Genomic DNA, 18,959 nt, shown 5'->3' on the forward strand with positions numbered 1-18,959 from the left:
TAGCAGAGTAAGCCTTGAACTAGGGTAATCTAGTTCCAGAGTTTATGACCCTGACCACCTCCAGCAAAAGGGGGACTTCCATGCTGTACTGCTTCGCTGCATGGGGTGCATGCAACCCAGCTGGCTCCCGAGATGGTGTGGGACAATCTGCATTGCAACACTCCAGCTTTGACAGGAACCTAATCAGAGCAGGCCATGCCAATTGTCCTTTTATGGTAATGGCTCAAAGTTGCCTTCAAGAGCGAGTCCATTAAAGCAAAACAGAGCCAGTTAAAGGGAACCTTTGAATAATATGACAGGAGCGAGGAGGTGGGTTGAGGATAGCAAAATAGAGGAACACAGGTACTTAGCAATCTTAACTCTACCTGGCTGGTCTCCAAAGCAGGGTCGGGGTGCTCTGCCTGTCTCCAAGAAGTGAACGTGAGGGCAGCAGAGAAGGCTGGAGGCAGAGAGAGGAAGGAAATGGGAGGAGCGGACAGTGCTCATGGCCAAGGAAACGAAAGAATCGGACTCTCAAGGCATTAAGGGGCAAAGCTGAGAGGGCTTGGTTGCAGAGGAGGGAGACGGTTAAACAGCAAAAGGTCCAGTTTTTAGAAATATGTGTGGCAGATGTTTTGACCATAATGCAGACAGGGAAAAACTGAGTTTGCAAAAGGCAGATGATAAAGACTCAGACACAGTGGGACGAGGAAAGCTCTAACCAGAAACAGATTCCAAGGGCACCGAGGTAATCGGTGGTGACCAGAAAGGTGGCCCCAGCAGAGCTGGTAGGGCTATAAAAGCAAACACAGCAGGAGAGAAGGTGAAGTACCCAAAGGAGGGAGGGCATAGCAGGCAAGTCACCTGCTAGACCAGAGATCCACTTCCCCAGCACTTAAGACATCCCTACCCGGCTGCACCTGTGCCCTGCTACCCTCACCACATCATCTGCAAACTGCCAACCGAGCAGCCCTTCTCACGTGGTCAGAGCCTCTGCTCGACACTACCTGGCCTCAGCTGAGAACTACATCACGGTCAGAGCAAAGGCAGCCAGCTCCCAAGGTCACGGACAGTCTCAGACTCAAACACAAAAGCACAAAGTCACAAAGGCACAGGATATCGGCACTTGCCCTAGCTGACAAGCATTTCTTAACCTGGACTGCAAAGGTGTGAGTGTTCACTTTGTGATTTGCTCAGCTTGGACATACGACATTTATCACACTGAAGCATCGCTTGCAATGAGTGATAAGTATGTTCCTTTGCTTCCTTTAGGAAGTAGAGACAGAGATATCGTGAGCTCAGACTTCTGTGATGGACATGTCAGGCTGACCACATGCATTTATCACTCACCCTGAAAATAAAAGTGGGGAAAAGGTCTGAATTGCTGTAACAAATGTAACAGAGGAAGAGGTGGCCCGTGAAAGGGTGCTCAGAAGACAGGCAACGGATACGAGATGGGAACTGCCCGTGACATCGTTGAGAAAGATGTAACCGAAAAGAGGATGCTTCACCCTAGAGAGCCTAGGAGGGCACCAGAAATATAGAATAAAAGATAAGGTGGAAATAGATACTAGGAAGGCTGAGCCTTTGGAGCACCTCCCCCACCCACCTCCCCACTAGCTGGATGATACCCCTCAATCCCTATCACCCTGGGAAACTGAATCATTGAGAAAAGCTAACACCTAGATGATTCTAATGGGAAAATCAGCCTGCTAATAACCACTATCACCCCCATTACTTTGAAGCCCAGAGGCAGCAAGCCAATGTCCCCCACTAAACTCGCAATGGACTGCTTAGTGTCTCACTCTTGAACACAGAGGGAAAGCCTGAGGAAATCTCTAACATGGCACCAAAATAAACAAGAGGAACCTTAAGAATGCAAACAATGGGCTGGGCAGTGGTGGCGCATGCCTATAATCCCAGCATTTGGGAGGCAGAGGCAGGTGGATTTCTGAGTTCGAGGCCAGCCTGATCTACAGAGTGAGTTCCAGGATAGCCAGGGCTACACAGAGAGACCCTGTCTTGAAAAACCAAAAATAAAGTAAAATAAAAAGGAAGGAAGGAAGCCAGCCAGCGTGTGAGGGCTGACTGGTGAGACTGCTATGCTGTGCCACTCTACCCAGAGAGGTTGTATGGAAGGAGAAAGACACACAGCTGATTCCCAAGTGATCCAACTCTGGGACCAAACCACAGTCCTTGGCATGTAAAGAAACCATCTTGGACATTTCATGCCAAGCAGAGAACTTGGGAACTGAGCCAGAGCCAATGAGTGACCTTTGCATATATCACCAGTGGGGCACCCCAGCCACTTCCAGCATCTGAGCCAGCAATATCAGGTCCCAGATACAGTGAAAGTAGAGATGGGCAGCTGGGTGGTGGTGGCACACACCTGTAATCCCAGCATTCGTGAAGCAAAGGCAGGTGGATTTCTGTGAGTTTAAGGCCAGCCTGGTCTACAGAGCAAGTTCTAGGACTACCAGGTCTACATAGAGAAACCCTGTCTCAGGGGTATATAATAATAATAATAATAATAATAATAATAATAATAATAATAGAAAGAGAGGAAGGAAAGAAAGAGAAAGAGAGGAAGGAAGGAAGGAAGGAAGGGAGGGAGGGAGGGAGGAAGGTACCAGCATGTCTCTTCAATGTGCCCTAGCTGAATCCCCAGTCCACAGAAAATGAGCACAGTAAAATGATTATTGTACCATAACAGGAGAAAATTATCATAGAAACAAAACAAGAACACTTCCCATACTTTAGGATCCTGAGCCTCTCAGTACAAAAACTCAGGATAATAAATGACACAAGATCTACCCAAAGCCTCAGGACTCACAAATAAATAAAAATTCAGTGGCCCCTGGAATATATATGCCAAGGAATATGAATATGCATCAGCAGATTTTTGCATGACAACTCTGGAATGCAAGGATTTAAAACTCTTCAAAATAATTTTAATCTATAATTTTATACCCAGACTAACTATCATCCAAATATGGAAGCTGAATCCCAATATTCTAAAATATCTTTTTTGGAACAAGAGCTCTGAAAACTGCTTTTCCTTTTACATACTTTCTTGGGAGGCTGCTATTGAAAGGGAGCCATCCCTTCAAGGATAGAAGGTTCTAGATATAAGGTCTCTTGCTAGAAAAAAAAAAGACATAGAATATATGTTAAGTGCAAGCTTTCAGGGGGAAAAACTATTGGGGGGATTATAGTTGAATAAATTACAATGTTAAAACAAATAAAGGCAGGCACATAGAAACCTGTGTTAACTTTGGAAACCCAGAAACATGAATTAATCCATAATTCTAGGAAAAATAGTTACTTACCCAGGAAAGAAACTTTAGTTGTAGTTTGTTCCATGGTTTGCTAATGATATTTACGCTATGATAAATATACATTGACTATCGGATGGACCAATAGATGTTGTCACTGAGACTCTGTGTGTTGAGGAATCTGTGTCTTAGTCACTTCATAACTTCACTGCACTCTAAAACCATCTTCCAAACCTTAGCTCTTCTGAACAAGCCGGCACTGACATTTCAGAGAAGGGGTTTCCATCTCTGGTTGAAACTAAGTAACTGTCCTGGTGGTGATGACTCAGCACCTCAAGGTAACTGTGTCTGGTCTAGCCAATTGACAAGTTACTCCTTATCTGTGACTGTTTCACTCATTAGAGGGACAGACACTTAAGCTGTTTCTCCACCCTGAGACAGAGCATAAGGCCAAAGCTCATGCCTGCCTTTCTTTGCTTATGGCCATGGTATATAACTGGACAATAAATGTCATACGCAAAGAGCTCCACCTGTGACGGAACAACCAAGCTCAGAAAACTCAGTCCATAGTGACCAGAAGTGCCACCTCAGGTTAATAACATGCTCAGAGGCACCACCAATGAGTCAAATCCAGGGACAGCAAAGCCCTGCCTCCTCCCAGGGCTCTGACCTCTTTCTGTCTAAGGAAGGAATGATTGGAGCCAGCAGAGGATCTAGCGGCTCTTGACAGACACTGTGGCTGGAAGGTTAAGGGAAAGGGTAGAAGACTAGACTACCATTGGATAAGCAAGACTCAAGATGATAAGCAAAAAGCCCCATCCCCAGAGGCCCCTACCTTGCCCTTGGGCCTTGCCCTCCATCGGGTCTGTCAAGAGGATCCCACCCTCTGTCTGACCCTAGCAGGATGCCTGGTACTGAATGAACTGGGAGCAGCTCCCAGACCATGACAGCTAAGGGACTAAGCTGAATCTAACCTCCACTGCAAACGGTCTGCTCACTACCTCTGCCAACCTCAGCTCTCTGGTCAACAGCCTGAGGCAGGGTTCACCCACTTCCCTGCCAGTGTGAACTGTTATTAACCTCTTGCTCCTCCTTAGCTTCCTCCTCTCCATAACCAACTGCAGCGATAACAGAAGTATTGTCACTATCCGTCAACTAACATTTGCATGTTTGTGTTAAATGCTTTGGGTATAGTATTTCATTTGATCTTTGCAGTGGTCTATGGCATAGATAGATGATAATTCTCCCATTTTACAGAAGAAACCAGGGCTCACAGAGCCTAACCATAACTAGGGGACAGGTCTAGGATTTGAAAGGACACTGGAAGATGGGCTTTAGTGGACTGCCCTGGCCTGCTGAAACCCTGGGGTCATTTGTTATCCCCTCTGTTGGAAGAAGGGTAGCTCAGATGCTCTGGGGACACCTTCCTAGACAAGCCTGAGATCCAAAGCAATGCTATCTGGGAAAGGACCTGGGATGGGAAGCACCCTTTTCATCTGTTTCTTCCTTTCTACAGGGTCTCACTATGTAGACTAGGTTGGCCTGGAACTCACGGGGATCCACCTGTCTCTGCCTCTGCCTCCATGAGCTGGGATAAATTACAGACATGTGCACCACATCCATTTTCTTGTTTTACAAGAATATTTATTTTTAATTACATTATTATTATGCATATGAGTGTTTTGCCTGCATGGATGTATGAGCACAAGGTGGCTTCCTGGTGCCTGTGGAAGTCAAAAGATACAGATGGTTGTGACCTGCCATGTGGGTGCTGAGAATCAAACGTGGATCCTCTATAAGAGCAGCAGTGCTCTTAACCACTTGAGCCAACTCGACAGCCTGAGAATGTTATCCCCCCCCCTTACTGGTTAACCAACTACCAAAAGTCTCTTCAAGCCTGTAACCCCTGCACTTCACTTAGGAGACAATATCTGGACACAGTTCAAGTATAAGAACATGCAATTAATATCTGGAATATTATGAGTTTGAGTTTAACCTGGGATATGTGTATGTAATTCATACATACGTGCATATTTGTCTCAAAACCACAAGAGCAGAGAATGTAAGTGTGTAGCAGAGCAGCGGTTCTCAACCTGTGGATCACAACCCCTTTGAGAGTTAACTGACCCTTGCACCAGAGTTGCAAATCAGATATCCTGCATATCAGATATTTATATTACACTTCATTACAGTAGCAAGATTACAGTTAGGAAGTAAGAATAAAAAGTAGTTTTATGGTTGGGGTTCACTACAACATGTGGAACAGCATTAAAGGGTCACAGCACTAGGAAGGTTGAAAACCACTGTAGTAACCTCTTAGGGTAAGGCCTTGATTGCTATAATTCTATTTCTGATATTTATGTTTTCTTTTAATTGTTTGTTTACATGTATTTACTGTAGAGGAGGGGGTACATGTGGGAGTAAAAGGGCATTGTGTGAGAGTCAGCTCTCATTTCATCCTGTGGGTCCCCAACCATCCTGTGGGTCCCCAATCATCCTGTGGGTCCCCAACCATCCTGTGGGTACCTGGACACAGACTCGGGTCCTCAGATTTGACAGCGAACATCTTTACCTACTGAGCCCTCCCTCTTGCCAGCCCCTTGATCTTCACATTTCTGTTGTAAATATTAATACAGAACCCTAAGGGAAATGTTTTCAGAGAATCCAGGGGCATCTAATGAAGTGGCCTAGGTGGGGGTAGAAGCCCTGCCACATCTGCTTTCTGTCTTTCTGAAGTGACATGTCAAACTACAGTGTCAGGCCCCAGAGAGCAGACCCAGCACCTGCCACAGGGAATCAGGGCTGAGAAAAGACTGGCATCTTGGGCCTTTCTGCTGAATCATTTCTAGCTGCCCCGGTCACTTAAGTGACAAGATGATACATCAACTTCAGTATCGCTGAAGGGTCTGCCCTGGAGGCAGAGCTCTTCTCCCTCGGGGGTACTAAAGCCAGTCTCAGCAGCAGCTGGAGCCACTGAGAATGAAGGATCCCTGCCCAGGGTCGCCATCTCCCCCTCCCAGATTCACTCTGTGCCCCAGTTTGCAAGACCAAATGATGGCAGGAAGAGGCCACTCCTAAGCCAGCCAAAAAGTTATCCAAGCAAGCAGACACAGCTTAATCCCCCTCATCACGGAACTGGTACAAGCACAGGAGAGAACCACTGAGCCTCTCCCCACTAGAGGAGCCAATCACAGCTACAGGACTCTGAGAGGGTCATGGCCGAGGCCCTGCTGGCCTCTGGCATGCTCCCAGACACTGGTTCAGCCCCACAAGTCACCTGGTCCCTCTCAACATCTGGAGACTATTTGTGGAAAGAAGAGCTCCTGATCTGTGCCCGCCCGAGGGGAAGCTTGAAGAAGCCTTCCAGGCAGATCCTGCCAGCGATGGGCCTATTTACATAGCAGGCTATGGGCACTCAGAGCAGGAACTGCCTGCCGCACATCTCTGTCTTGCTTCCAGGGTGCATGCCTATGCTACAGGCCCTCAAAACACTATCTGCTTGTTTGCATAGATCCTACACACAGCCTCTCCTCCACTTTGTTTTTTTATGTGTGTGGGTGTTTTGCCTTTATGTGTGTCTAAGAACCACGTGTATGCATGATGCTAGGGGCAGGGGGGCGGGGGACAGTGCACAAGAGGGCATTCAATCCCCTGAAATTAGTGTTATAGACAGTTATGATCTTTCAAATGAGTACCAGGAATCAACCCCATCTCCTCTAGAGGAACAACCAATCTTCTTTACCACTGAGCCATCTTCCTAGCCCCTTCCCATACACTTTAAGATGTCTCTACCTATAATGCCTAACCCAGGAAAAATGTATGGAGTTGTTATGTTGTTTAAGGAATAGTGGGAAGAAAGGTCTACACATATTCAGTGAAAGTGTGTGTGTGTGTGTGTGTGTGGTAAGTGTGGTATGGGTGGTATGGGTGTATGTGTGGGGATATGTATGGGGGTACTTATTGTGGGAGTGTGTGTGTGTGTGTGTGTGTGTGTGTATGTCAAATATTTTGAATCTATGGTTGATTGAACTCAGGAATGTGGTCCCTGGGACTATGGAGGGCCAAGCCATAACAATCTTCAGTGGCTGTGTTTATGTGTTTACTACGGTCACCTTCCATGTCAAACACAGTTCTGTGAGGCTGCTCAGGATGAAGCATGAAGTTTCCTCTCATCTAGGAAGGAGTCGGCTCTGGCTCGGGAGAAGCTGAATGCTAGCTAAAGAAACTGAACCACCTGTGCATGCTGGATGAAAGGAAGGGGAGGAGGAACGAACGGAAGGACCATACAGTCCCTGAGCCCTGTGTTCTCGCTGCATGCTCCCCTGCTCTGTGTTCCCCCAGCCCAAAGCAAGACACGGACTGCATTACACTCAGTGCCCTCTGACACCCGCGGCCCTAACAAAAGAAAGTAGAGTCTACTTGTAATTCAAAGGAGAAGCTTCCAGGGATGGTACCCTGTGCTCCTCAGACCTACAGGCACACACCTCAACAGTACTGAACAAGCAGTTCCTGACTGGCCCAGCAAAGGGCTCATCTCTCTGGGGAGAGGAATTAAGAAGCTGTGCCTGCCAGAAGTCCACTGTCCACCAACACAGAGAAGTGGCCGCTGCTTCCTGTCCAGTTCTTTGTGTGTCTCAGAGGCTGGCTGAAGTCTCCAACCTCCTGTGCACTTCCTGGATCTCTCTGGACAAGAGGGCAATGAGGGAAGAAAGGCGAGTGACTATTTACCCACCTATCAGAGCTTCAGAGACAAGAGTAGCAAGAACCCCAGCCTCACGCAACCACCCAGATTTTATGCCAATTGCCCTACAGCCAGCAGGAACAAGGCCAACAAATGCCCAAAGCTTGAAATCCAGCACTGAAGCAAAACATCTCTATCCTGCTCTGAGCTACAGATGGGACAGATAAGTAAGATTCATAAAAATGTGCCTGTTTTAGAAATTTATGGAACACAGGAGAGGGAAGGAGGAGAGAATAAGAACCAGGAGGATTGTGAGCAGGGTAGAAAGAGGAGAGACAGAAGACTGGAAAGCTGCCTATAGGTCATCAGACCACACAAAAGGTCATTTTCTCCAGCCCCTGGCCCTGCCCACATGTCCCTTCAAGAACTGAGGGACCTTGAAATAAGGACAGAATGGAAGTTACAGTGATAGGGAATCTGCTATCATGAACAAGAGCCCAGTTCATACCAAGCACCATGAAAAGGAGGGGAAAGGGGCTGGAGAGGGACTCAGCAGTAATGAGCACTGGCTGCTCTTCCAGAGGACCTGCGTTCCATTCCCAGCACCCACATGGCAGCTTGCATGGTGACTCCAGCCCCAGGGGATCCAACATCCTCATCTGGCCTCCTGGGGCATCAGGCACATACATGGTATACAGATGTTCATGCAGACAAAATATATAAGTGTGTGAGTGTGAGTGTGTGTGTGTGTGTGTGTGTGTGTGTGTGTGTGTGTGTGTATAATATTTTTTTCTTTTCCAGATAAGGAATGAAAGATGGGGTAATCCTTACAGCTTTTGACTATCCAGGCCCAAGGTCACCCTGCAGTCTCCTGCATTATACAGACTGACAAAAATCACTCCTAAGTTCTCTTCTCTGACAACAAGGACACTATTGAAAACAGGCCTGGGAGGTGCCATAGGATAGACCAAAGAGTATTCCTTCTCCTTGGGTAGCTAGCATTTGTTCTGTGGAATAAAGCACCCACTATGTGCCTGCACTGGCCTAATCTCTGGGGACATGACATAAATAGGTCATTCCAGAACCTCTGCTTCCCTCCCAATGGGCCTGTGATATCACCTCATCCCCAGCCACCTCCTAGACTGCTCCATGTCCCTACCCTATTATCATTATTACATCATCATCTCTCACCCAGGCAACAGCTGCCACATTCTAACCTAGCTCCATCCCTTCTCCCCTAACCCAATCCATTCTTCAGTGATCCTTCCTAAAGGAAAAGCTGGTGACACCCAATAGGATGGCCATAGCTTAAAACAAAACAAAACAAAACAAAAAAAAGCACAGAAAATAATAAGTGTTGGCAAAAAGATACCGATAAACAGGAACGCATACGAGGTTGAGGGAATATGAAATGGTACATCCTCTTTGAAACCAGTTTGGCAGCTCCTCCAAAGTTAAACATAGAGTGACCATGTGACCCAGAAGTTCCATGCACGCCAAAAGAATTGAAAACAGGTGTTCAAACAAAAAACGTGCACACGAATGTTCATAGCAACACTATAAACAGCGGCTAAAGTGTGGGAACAGCCCAAATGTACATGCATGGTCAGATGAATAAATAAAATGTGGTATAGCCACACAACAGGCTATTATTCAGTCTTCAACCGGACATAAAGTAGCAATATAGGTCATGGCATGGTGAACCACAAAAATGTTCCACTAAGTGAGAGAAGCCAGCCACAGAAGACCACAAATCATATGATCGCATTTACTATGAGATGCCCCGATCAGGCAAAGCCATTGAGTCAGGCATTAAAGAGGTGACTGCCAGGGGCAGGAGGGAAGAGGGATGGAGAGTGCCCTGGAAGCAGGGAGAGTTCTGGAGAAAGATGTAGGGGATAGTTATAAAATATCTAAGATAAACAACGCTACACAGCAATGTCTATCAACAGACACCTAAAATGAAGCATTGTATGTGGCATGAACTTTTACCAGGATAGACTGAGAACTTGCCTGGCATCCCAGCACTCAAGAAGCAGAGAGAGGAAGCTCCTGAGTTCAAGGCCTATCTGGGTCAAGTGTTGAATTCAAGGCTAACCTAAGCTGTATAGCAAGACCCCATCTCAAAAGAACAAAAGGAGAGAAATAAAAGCAAAGTCAATTATTGTTCTCCCTCCAATGGTTCCCTCCTCTCTGACACCCTCAGTGCCCCCCATCCTGCTACACTCCCCACCCCCTCCTGCCTGCCCCCCTCACCCACCCAGGCTGAATGACCAACGATTCCTCCAGCTGATCATTCTCACATTCATATCAGTCTGCAGAACATGCCCCTCCCCCTCCCACAGCCACAATTCCCCCAGATTTTGTCTACCTATGTCCTGTTCACCCCTGGGCCTCCGTTCTATGTCCCTTCCTTAAGATGTCACACAGGGTGTCTTCTGGGCCCGAGTGTTCTCTATTGCTGTTGTCTCCCCACCTTGTAATAGCCAATTCAGCACCTGTCTTCCACATTGGACTATAAGTACCAGGCATAGAGTAATCTGCCTCATTCCCTCCAGGGCCTCCTCACACGATAGCTTCTAGCGTGTCAAGCCAAGAAGAAGGACCATGGAGGAGCAGAACCCTTGGCTGTAAGAAGGGCATGGAGACCAGGCCAAACCATGTGCTGGAGAAAGGGAAGAGAGGGAGGGAGCCAAGCCAGTGCATGGCTGAATGTGTCTGATAAGCAGAGATGGTTAATAAATGCTGTGCATGTGTGTATGTGACACAGACAGACAGACAGACAGACAAGTGTGTGCCTGCACATACACAGATACAAAAAAATAAATATGAAACAGTCATAGCATAAACCATCTTAGCCATTTTAACATATATTCTATGTCATACAGAATGGTGGGGCCCCGTCCCAACGGACAGATTTACAAAACACTCCCACACCTAAGGAACATGGAAGAAGAGGAGGTGGAAAGACCGTAAAAACCCGAGTAACAGGGAGTTTGCTGTGAGACTGTGTCCCCTAGAAAATCCAGAAGCTACATCCATAAAGTGTCAACAATATGGCTGCCTAAACATGACCTGAACAAGGAGGACGCCAAGAGACATGCTAACGTAGAAGGAGGGACGCTCACAAGGCCTCAACCCTACATAAGAACTGCAGGCAACTAAGGAATGTGGGGGGACAAAGTCTTACCCGTGGAAGAGCACACCAACTATTTGTCTAACACCAAATGGGCAGCCCCGAAAACATACACACAAGTAGCAGTACATAGGCTGAGCAGGCTCTATTTAGAAATATAAGTATATACATATTCATATATGTATGTGATAACAATTAATAATAAAAAGAGGCCTTGGTAAAGAGATAAAGGAGGGGCATATGGGAGGGTGGAGGGAGGAAAGGGATGGGAGAGATGATGTAATTATAGTATAATCTCAAAAATAAAAAATACGTGCTTAAATGTTAAATGAGTATATATATATATTTAATGTCTATGGTGTTCAAGCAACCAACTATGGTCTAATTCCAGAACTGCCCACCCATCATTCTGGAAAAAAAAGCTGATCTGTTCCTATATGAATAGCTAATACACTGTGCGGTTCAAAATTAAAAGAAAAAAATCAGAAAATCTACTTTATCTTCTCTTTTTATCATTATTCTGTGTGTATGCATGTATGTCTGTGTACCACATGCATGCCTAGTGCCCATGAAAGCCAGAAGAGGTGTCAAGTACCCTGGAACCAGAGTTATAGGTAATTGTGAGCCACCGTGTGTGCTGTGAATCGAACCCTGGTCCTCTGGAAAGATAGCCGGTGCTCTTAACCACTGAGCTAGCTTCCAAAGCCCCCACTTTGCCTTATCTTTGTTCCAATCTATCCAATTCCTGGTTGGCCCCTGAAATGTCTTTTACACAACCATTTGAAGTTTCTTTATGCAAACATACCATAGAGAGAAACCCCTCTGTAGCTGTGGGAGTCGATTATCACCACCTCAACCACCAGCTGAAGCCTCACTTACTAAAATCTGAGGGTACACTAAGTCCCTGTACAGAATGTCATAGTACTTCCACATAACATACGCAATCCTTCCCCAACTCAAAATTGTCTCTCGATGACTCTTGACGCCTAAAAATGATGGCAACGGTTTGAAAACAGCGCCACGCAGCTCATTTAGAGAGCAGAGAGCAGTGAGAAGAAAAACTGTCTGCGCATGCTCAGTACAAGAACACTTCCTTTTCAAATAATTGTGGTCAAGTTTGGTTGAACCCATGCGGACAGACCCTGAGGATGGAGAGGGCCAACTGTACAAGCCAGCACAAACACAAAGTCTGGCTTCAAATTTTTTTTCATACAAAGGCATGCATCTGCTACATTCTATTCTGCACCTCGCTTTCATTATGTGAAGTTTTTTGGGAACCATGAGATCATCACCCAAACCGCTTCTCCATTCTTCAAGTGCGGGAGACAGTCTGCGGCATGCATGCGAAATGACCAATGAGACCAGTTCCCTCTGCACAGGCATCTGGCTGCTTTCAGTATTCTGCTACTTCAAATAATTCTCAGAAAATACCAGTCAATGAGCTGGTATGACACTCCGACGTCTGAGAAACTGCCAAAGGGATTCACTGGGTCAAAAAAATACACGTTTTCACCTTCTGGGGTGTGTGTGTGTGTGTGTGTGTGTGTGTGTGTGTGTGTGTGTGCACATGCGCAGTACACATGTGGGGAGAGGTCAGAGGACAGCCTCAGCTATCATCCTCAGGCACTGTCCACCTCCTCTGAGACAGAGTCTCTCACTGGGCTGCAGCTCATCAGTTAGGCTAGGGTGGCTAACCTGTGAGCCCAGGGACACTCCTGCCCCTACCACACAGCGCTGAGATCACCCACACGCACCACCATGACTAGCTTTTTATGCCAGTTCTGAGAACTGAACTCAGGTCCCCAAGCTGTTGAGACGTCCCCTCAGTCCCACTGAAAGGGCTCTTACACTACACAGTCTACGCTCTGGCTCCCAGAACAAGCACCCTCCCCATGCTGGCTTAGAAATAAACGTAGACTGGTATCCAATCCCAAACCCCTCCTTAGAATTCGCCTCAATTGAGCTGTTGAAAAGCAGCTTTCATTCCTCTCTGGAGGTCAAGAAGCTAAAACTTCTTGTCCATAGTGAACTACAACTGTGAACCTAATATCACAGAGACAGATGACCCAGGAGGATAAAGCCAATCCAAAGACAGACACTAAGTCAAGAGACAGAGAGGGACAATGCAGATGGCCCTGGAGCCAGCTGTTCCTGACTAAGGTCCTTGCACACATGGGAATGCCTGCCGACAACCTGCTCTGTTTGGCTAACGAGGCTTTCTGGCTCTCAAGAGGCCTGATTAGAGTGCACTGTACAGAAAGGAGAATCCCAATTTGGTTATAATTGGAGAAATGCGTAAAGATGCAGATGTGACTCTGTGGAGTCTGGATGATGAACAGACCGGAAAAGAGAACACAGTACAGATGAACAGTGGTCGCCCCGAGTCTCTGTCCCAAGCTGCGGTTACCTATGTATTTTACTTTACTCTCTGCAACTTTTCGGCTTTTGCTAAATTTTCTGCAAGGAACATGGATTTTAAAATATATTACAGTTAAAAATACTAACAATAACCTCAGGTTGGTAGGAAGCAGCCCAGAATGAATTGAGAGAAAGGCTCCAAGCCCTGCAGGGGTCAAATCAGCCCCAAAGCCCAGACTGCAGGCTGCTCAGGCCATCCGCACATGAGCAGATGCTGCCCCTCAAAGGATGGGCTGGAAGGTCACATCTACTGTGTCACTGAATCCAAGCCTTCACTGGAATGGTCCAGACTCTTCCGTCCACACTCCTCTCAGGCCCCATGCTGCCTCTGGAAACAGCAGAGTCCCACCCGGCACTGTCTGTGAACCCAGCAGAGGGGAGTGCCTGGAGAACAAAGGGGCCCAAGACTTCCTCAGCTAGAGTCTCACCTTACCCATCAGGAGGGTGAGGTCACTAAGGACCTTTAACTTCTCCATATGGAATGTTCAAGAAGAGAAGACTTTGGCTTGCCTGAGGTCCCCAAAGCTCATGGGCTCTAAACATACCTCAGTGCTCAGAGGCGAGGCTAAGGCGCCTGTGCCCAGCACATCTTCAGCTAGAATCAGACACCCTCTCATTTTGCCTTCCACATGGACGGTCTGGACAGTCTGTTTGGATTCTTTGTTTTCACTATTTCAAACAATTGTGCTTAAGAACCGTTGCCTAGAACTTTCCATCACCCCAACTAAAAACTCTATATCCACAAAACAAAGGCTCACCACTCTAGGCCCTGGAAATCTATATCCTACTTTCTGGCTCTAAGTTTGCATAGGCCCAGCATCTGAAGAGTATGCCACAGACTAAACGGCTAGGTACTCCCAAAATCCATTATGCAGGGCTACTTCCTACCTCTCCCATGAAGTGATAGCCTTGGGAGGTGATCAGGTTGGTAGGGCAGGACTATCGCGAGTGGGGTTTATTCCCTTATAAAGGAGGTCTCACCAAACTCCCCTGTATCTTCCTCTGTGAAGACATAGTAAAAACATGGCTGTCAGGACTGGTAAGACAACTCAACCATTAAGAGCATTTGCTGCTCTTGTTAAGACGTTGAATCTGACCCCCAGTGTCCACATGGCTCAGAGCTATCTGTAACTCCAGTTCCAGGGAATGTGACACCCTCTTCTGGCTTCCACAGCTGCTAGGCATGCATATGGAACAGATAAACAAACAGGCAAAACACACATACACACAAAATCTTTTTTGAAAAGGAGGAGGAGGTGGTGGAGGCACCACGGGACAGGAAGCAGCCTTCACCGGGTGCTGCATCAGTCAGAGCCTGGACTATGCAATTCTCAGCCCCTGGATGGTAAAGAAATAAATGTCTGTGGCTTAAACCATCAGGTTTCTGATAGCTTGTAACAGCAACTGGAACAAAGTAAGGCAGAATGGAACCCCAGGGACCTGTCTCTTTGTGTCTGGCCCATTTCACTTACCATAATGTCTTGATTTCCTCCCTGTTGTGAGATGATTCCCTTCCATTTGTAGCTGAATAGTACTCCGCTGTATGGATCTACCACATTCTGCTCATCCATCCATTGTTGGAGGACACTTGTGTTGCCTCCACACAGGGCTGTTCTAACTAGTAACTAGATTAATTCTTACATCCTAAGAGTAGACTTGCAGAATAAAACTTCTGATTGCAGCAGTAATCCCACTCAGGAACAAGTAGAAAGGGTCCATTAGTCTTATCCCCATCTCTCAGCAAGGAAAACTGAGGGCTACGGCCCGAACGCTGTAGACATTCTGGATTATTACATATCTATGGCCTCCCTGGGTTTTCTGTGAGGTTTCAGGCTGCCCCTCTGCCCTTCTGCAGTTCTGCTTTTTGCTATCCAAGGGTCTCTACCTCTCAGACTCTGAAATTACTGCAGGGCCTGGTCCTCCAGCAGGGGAGTGAATCACACAGAAGCAACTCCACTCTCACAGCCAGGGCCCTGTGAACAAAAGTGCTCTCAGCCAGGGGCTAGAAGAACTGCAAACAGACTGAACCCAAGAGATGCTGGCTTTCCTGGGTGATGGATAACTGGGTCCCATAATGAATTAGCAGAAGGGGATAGAAAGCATTGCCACATGCTCCACTATCTTCATAGCAGCCTTATTTATAATAGCCAGAAGCTGGAAAGAACCCAGATGCCCCTCAACAGAGGAATGGATACAGAAAATGTGGTACATCTACACAATGGAGTACTACTCAGCTATTAAAAAGAATGAATTTATGAAATTCCTAGCCAAATGGATGGACCTGGAGGGCATCATCCTGAGTGAGGTAACACATTCACAAAGGAACTCACACAATATGTACTCACTGATAAGTGGATATTAGCCCAAAACCTAGGATACCCAAGATATAAGATACAATTTGCTAAACACATGAAACTCAAGAAGAATGAAGACTGAAGTGTGGACACTATGCCCCTCCTTAGAAGTGGGAACAAAACACCCATGGAAGGAGCTACAGAGACAAAGTTTGGAGCTGAGATGAAAGGATGGACCATGTAGAGACTGCCATATCCAGGGATCCACCCCATAATCAGCATCCAAACGCTGACACCATTGCATACACTAGCAAGATTTTATCGAAAGGACCCAGATGTAGCTGTCTCTTGTGAGACTATGTCGGGGCCTAGCAAACACAGAAGTGGATGCTCACAGTCAGCTAATGGATGGATCACAGGGCTCCCAATGGAGGAGCTAGAGAAAGAACCCAAGGAGCTAAAGGGATCTGCAACCCTATAGGTGGAACAACATTATGAACTAACCAGTACCCCGGAGCTCTTGACTCTAGCTGCATATGTATCAAAAGATGGCTTAGTCAGCCATCACTGGAAAGAGAGGCCCATTGGACATGCAAACTTTATATGCCCCAGTACAGGGAACGCCAGGGCCAAAAAGGGGGAGTGAGTGGGTAGGGGAGTGGGGGTGGGTGGGTATGGGGGACTTTTGGTATAGCATTGGAAATGTAAATGAGCTAAATACCTAATAAAAAAATGGAAAAAAAAAAGAAAGCATTGCCCAGTCCTAGAGCTGAGGATTCAACGCAGGGCTAACCTGTTCTCTCGGACAAGGTCTGACAGGCTCACCACTCAAGACAGGCTCAAGAAAAGGAGTCCCAGAAGTGAGCATACTGCTGGAGACAAGAGACCCCAGCTGCTGGACCTACCAGAAAAAGCCTCACCCAGCACAGCCACGGCACCCTGAATCTGGCTCAGCAGCTGAGCGTCCAGCCATATCAAGACTTAACTAACCCAGCCAGCCAGGAAACAGCCACTGCTGGGGTTGCTACCTGCCCACTGCCAACAGCACAACTTCCTCAGGCCACCCTTCCCTTGTTCTCAGCCAAGCATCTCCTCTCCCAGAACCAGGAATGGCCACAAAACCCTGACTCCTGAAACCAGATGCAGCCTATCCCCCTAGCCGAAGATCAAAGGTGGGGATTTTTTTCTTTTAGTATGTGAGTGTTTCGCCTGGATGGATGGATATGCACCACATGTACACCCAGTACCCAAGGAGCCAGGGAGGGTGTTGGATCCTCTGGAACTGGAGTTACAGACCATAGTGAGGTGCCATGTGGATGCTGGTAACCAAACCCAAGTGTTCGGCAAGAGCAGCAAGAACTCTTAACCCCTGAGTGGTCTCCCTGGCCCCAATCCCTGATTACTTCAGATAAATTACCAATCAGAATTGGGTATGGTGGCTCACACCTATAATCCCAGAACTAGGGAATCTAAAGCAGGATTGCACAAGCATGAGGTCAAACTAAGCTGTAGAGTGTGGCCCTATCCCCAAAGTCCAAACAAATAAAAACAACTAGAAGCAGAGTTATTTGGGGTGAACCCCCTGCCATTCCTCTAAGGCACAAACTATCTGGCCTCTGCTTAATAGGACTGCAGTGGGACACACAGTACAGAACAGAGTTTTAGGTGCCACACGGCTGATCCTGCTCTGGGATGTGACAAGGCCTGGAGGCTGGGGGAGGTGGACGGGGCAAGCCTTCCACTGCCTAACCTGGCCTTCTTTCCCTGACATTCAAAACCAGCCTCTGGCACTGCCCTCAGGCCACCCTGACAACCTCATTTCCACCACTGCCCAGGTGAAATCCACACTACAGTCAACCCAGCTTGAGGTGACCCTGTGCCTTTCCCGCCTCCATTCCTTTGTTAGTGATCTCTAGCTAGAAAGCAGTTCGCCATCACTCTTTCCTCACAAAAATCCTGTCCAGTCATGGGCCATCTAGCCAACAACTGCGTGATGTCTTTCATGAGGGTTACCCCTGACTTCTGACCTCTCAAATACCACTTCAGAACCCACACTTTTTTGCCTTGGGTCCTCCCCTGACCTAACAGGTTTCTCTTGCTTGAGTCAAGAAGAGGGTCTTGTCACCCTGACTCTGTCACATGGTCCCTAGCACACACCTGCACCCCATATACACCAATAGAGAACACAGGAGTTGGATATTCAGAGCATACCTACTTCCACAAATGGCTGCAACTTACATTTGTATTTAAGAGCGTGATCAGGACTGGTGGCACAGTGCAGGCTAAAGCACTTTCCAGAAGTGGGGTACAGAGAGGCAGTGATGTGGACCCAGGTGCCTCTGTTCCCACCCCTTCCTCCACAGCCTGTGTCCAGCCTCCACATGGCCATGCCCTTGGGAGACTTTCTTGGCTACCAAGGTTTGCCTTTGTTTGATGTCACACTCAGAAGCCTTGCCCAGAACATGCTCGGGTCTACTTTCCAGATAGCATGGTTTTGTTACCTTTATAGTTTCTACTTTTGCATCTTGGGTTAAATATTTTATTAAAATATGTGTCCTATTAAAATACAGAGCATGTGGGTAACCGTGGCTGCAGCCAGGCCCTGCAATTCCTGTCTAATTAGTGAGGACAGCTGCCAGGCAGCCAGAATGCCCTTTAGCTTTTCTGAGGCCTAATATGACAGACACTCTTCCCCAGCGTGATGCTCCTTCACCCCTCAGCTTAGACCAAGAATTCAGAAGGAGCCCAAGTGCTCCAGACACCTGTCCTGTCCCTCCCATACATGTGTGTGCATGAGTGTGTGTATGTGTGTGTGCATGCATGTGTGCATGAGTGTGTGTATGCATGAGTATGTGCACATGTATATGTGCATGAGTGTGTATATGCATGAGTATGTGCACATGTGTGTGTGCATGAGTGTGCGCATATGTGTGTACATGCATGTGTGCATGAGTGTGTGTATGCATAAGTGTGTGTACACCTGTGTGTGTGGAGCGTGCTCAGGTGCCACAGGTTTTATGTTTGGAGTTTTGTTCCGAGCCTAGCCTTTCCTGAGTACTGAAAAGCAAGCACAACTAGCTAAGTACTTTGACCAGGGTCACCATATACTGAGTAGGAGGGGGAAAGAGATGAAATTGGGCATCAGATTGTCCCAGAGCTGTTACACAAGCTGGGTG

The 18,959-nt window shown here is 47.1% G+C and overlaps 1 protein-coding gene across 10 annotated transcripts in view; it reads right to left on the reverse strand.

The window, feature by feature from the left end:
- Rap1gap2 (RAP1 GTPase activating protein 2) overlaps positions 1–18,959 on the reverse strand; it is a 227,560-nt gene that overhangs the window by 109,848 nt on the left and 98,753 nt on the right. Inside the window, exon 1 of one of the 10 annotated variants that reach the window (XM_006533624.3) lies at positions 366–637. The exons of the other annotated variants lie outside the window; for them this stretch is intronic. Coding sequence (XP_006533687.1) covers positions 366–622 — 257 coding nt within the window. The 5' untranslated portion in view covers positions 623–637. Of the gene's footprint in view, positions 1–365; positions 638–18,959 lie in introns of those variants that run through there. 10 annotated transcript variants of the gene reach the window in all.

The sequence above is a fragment of the Mus musculus genome, chromosome 11, assembly GCF_000001635.26.
Source record: "Mus musculus strain C57BL/6J chromosome 11, GRCm38.p6 C57BL/6J".
In the NCBI taxonomy this organism is placed as follows: Eukaryota; Metazoa; Chordata; class Mammalia; order Rodentia; family Muridae; genus Mus; species Mus musculus.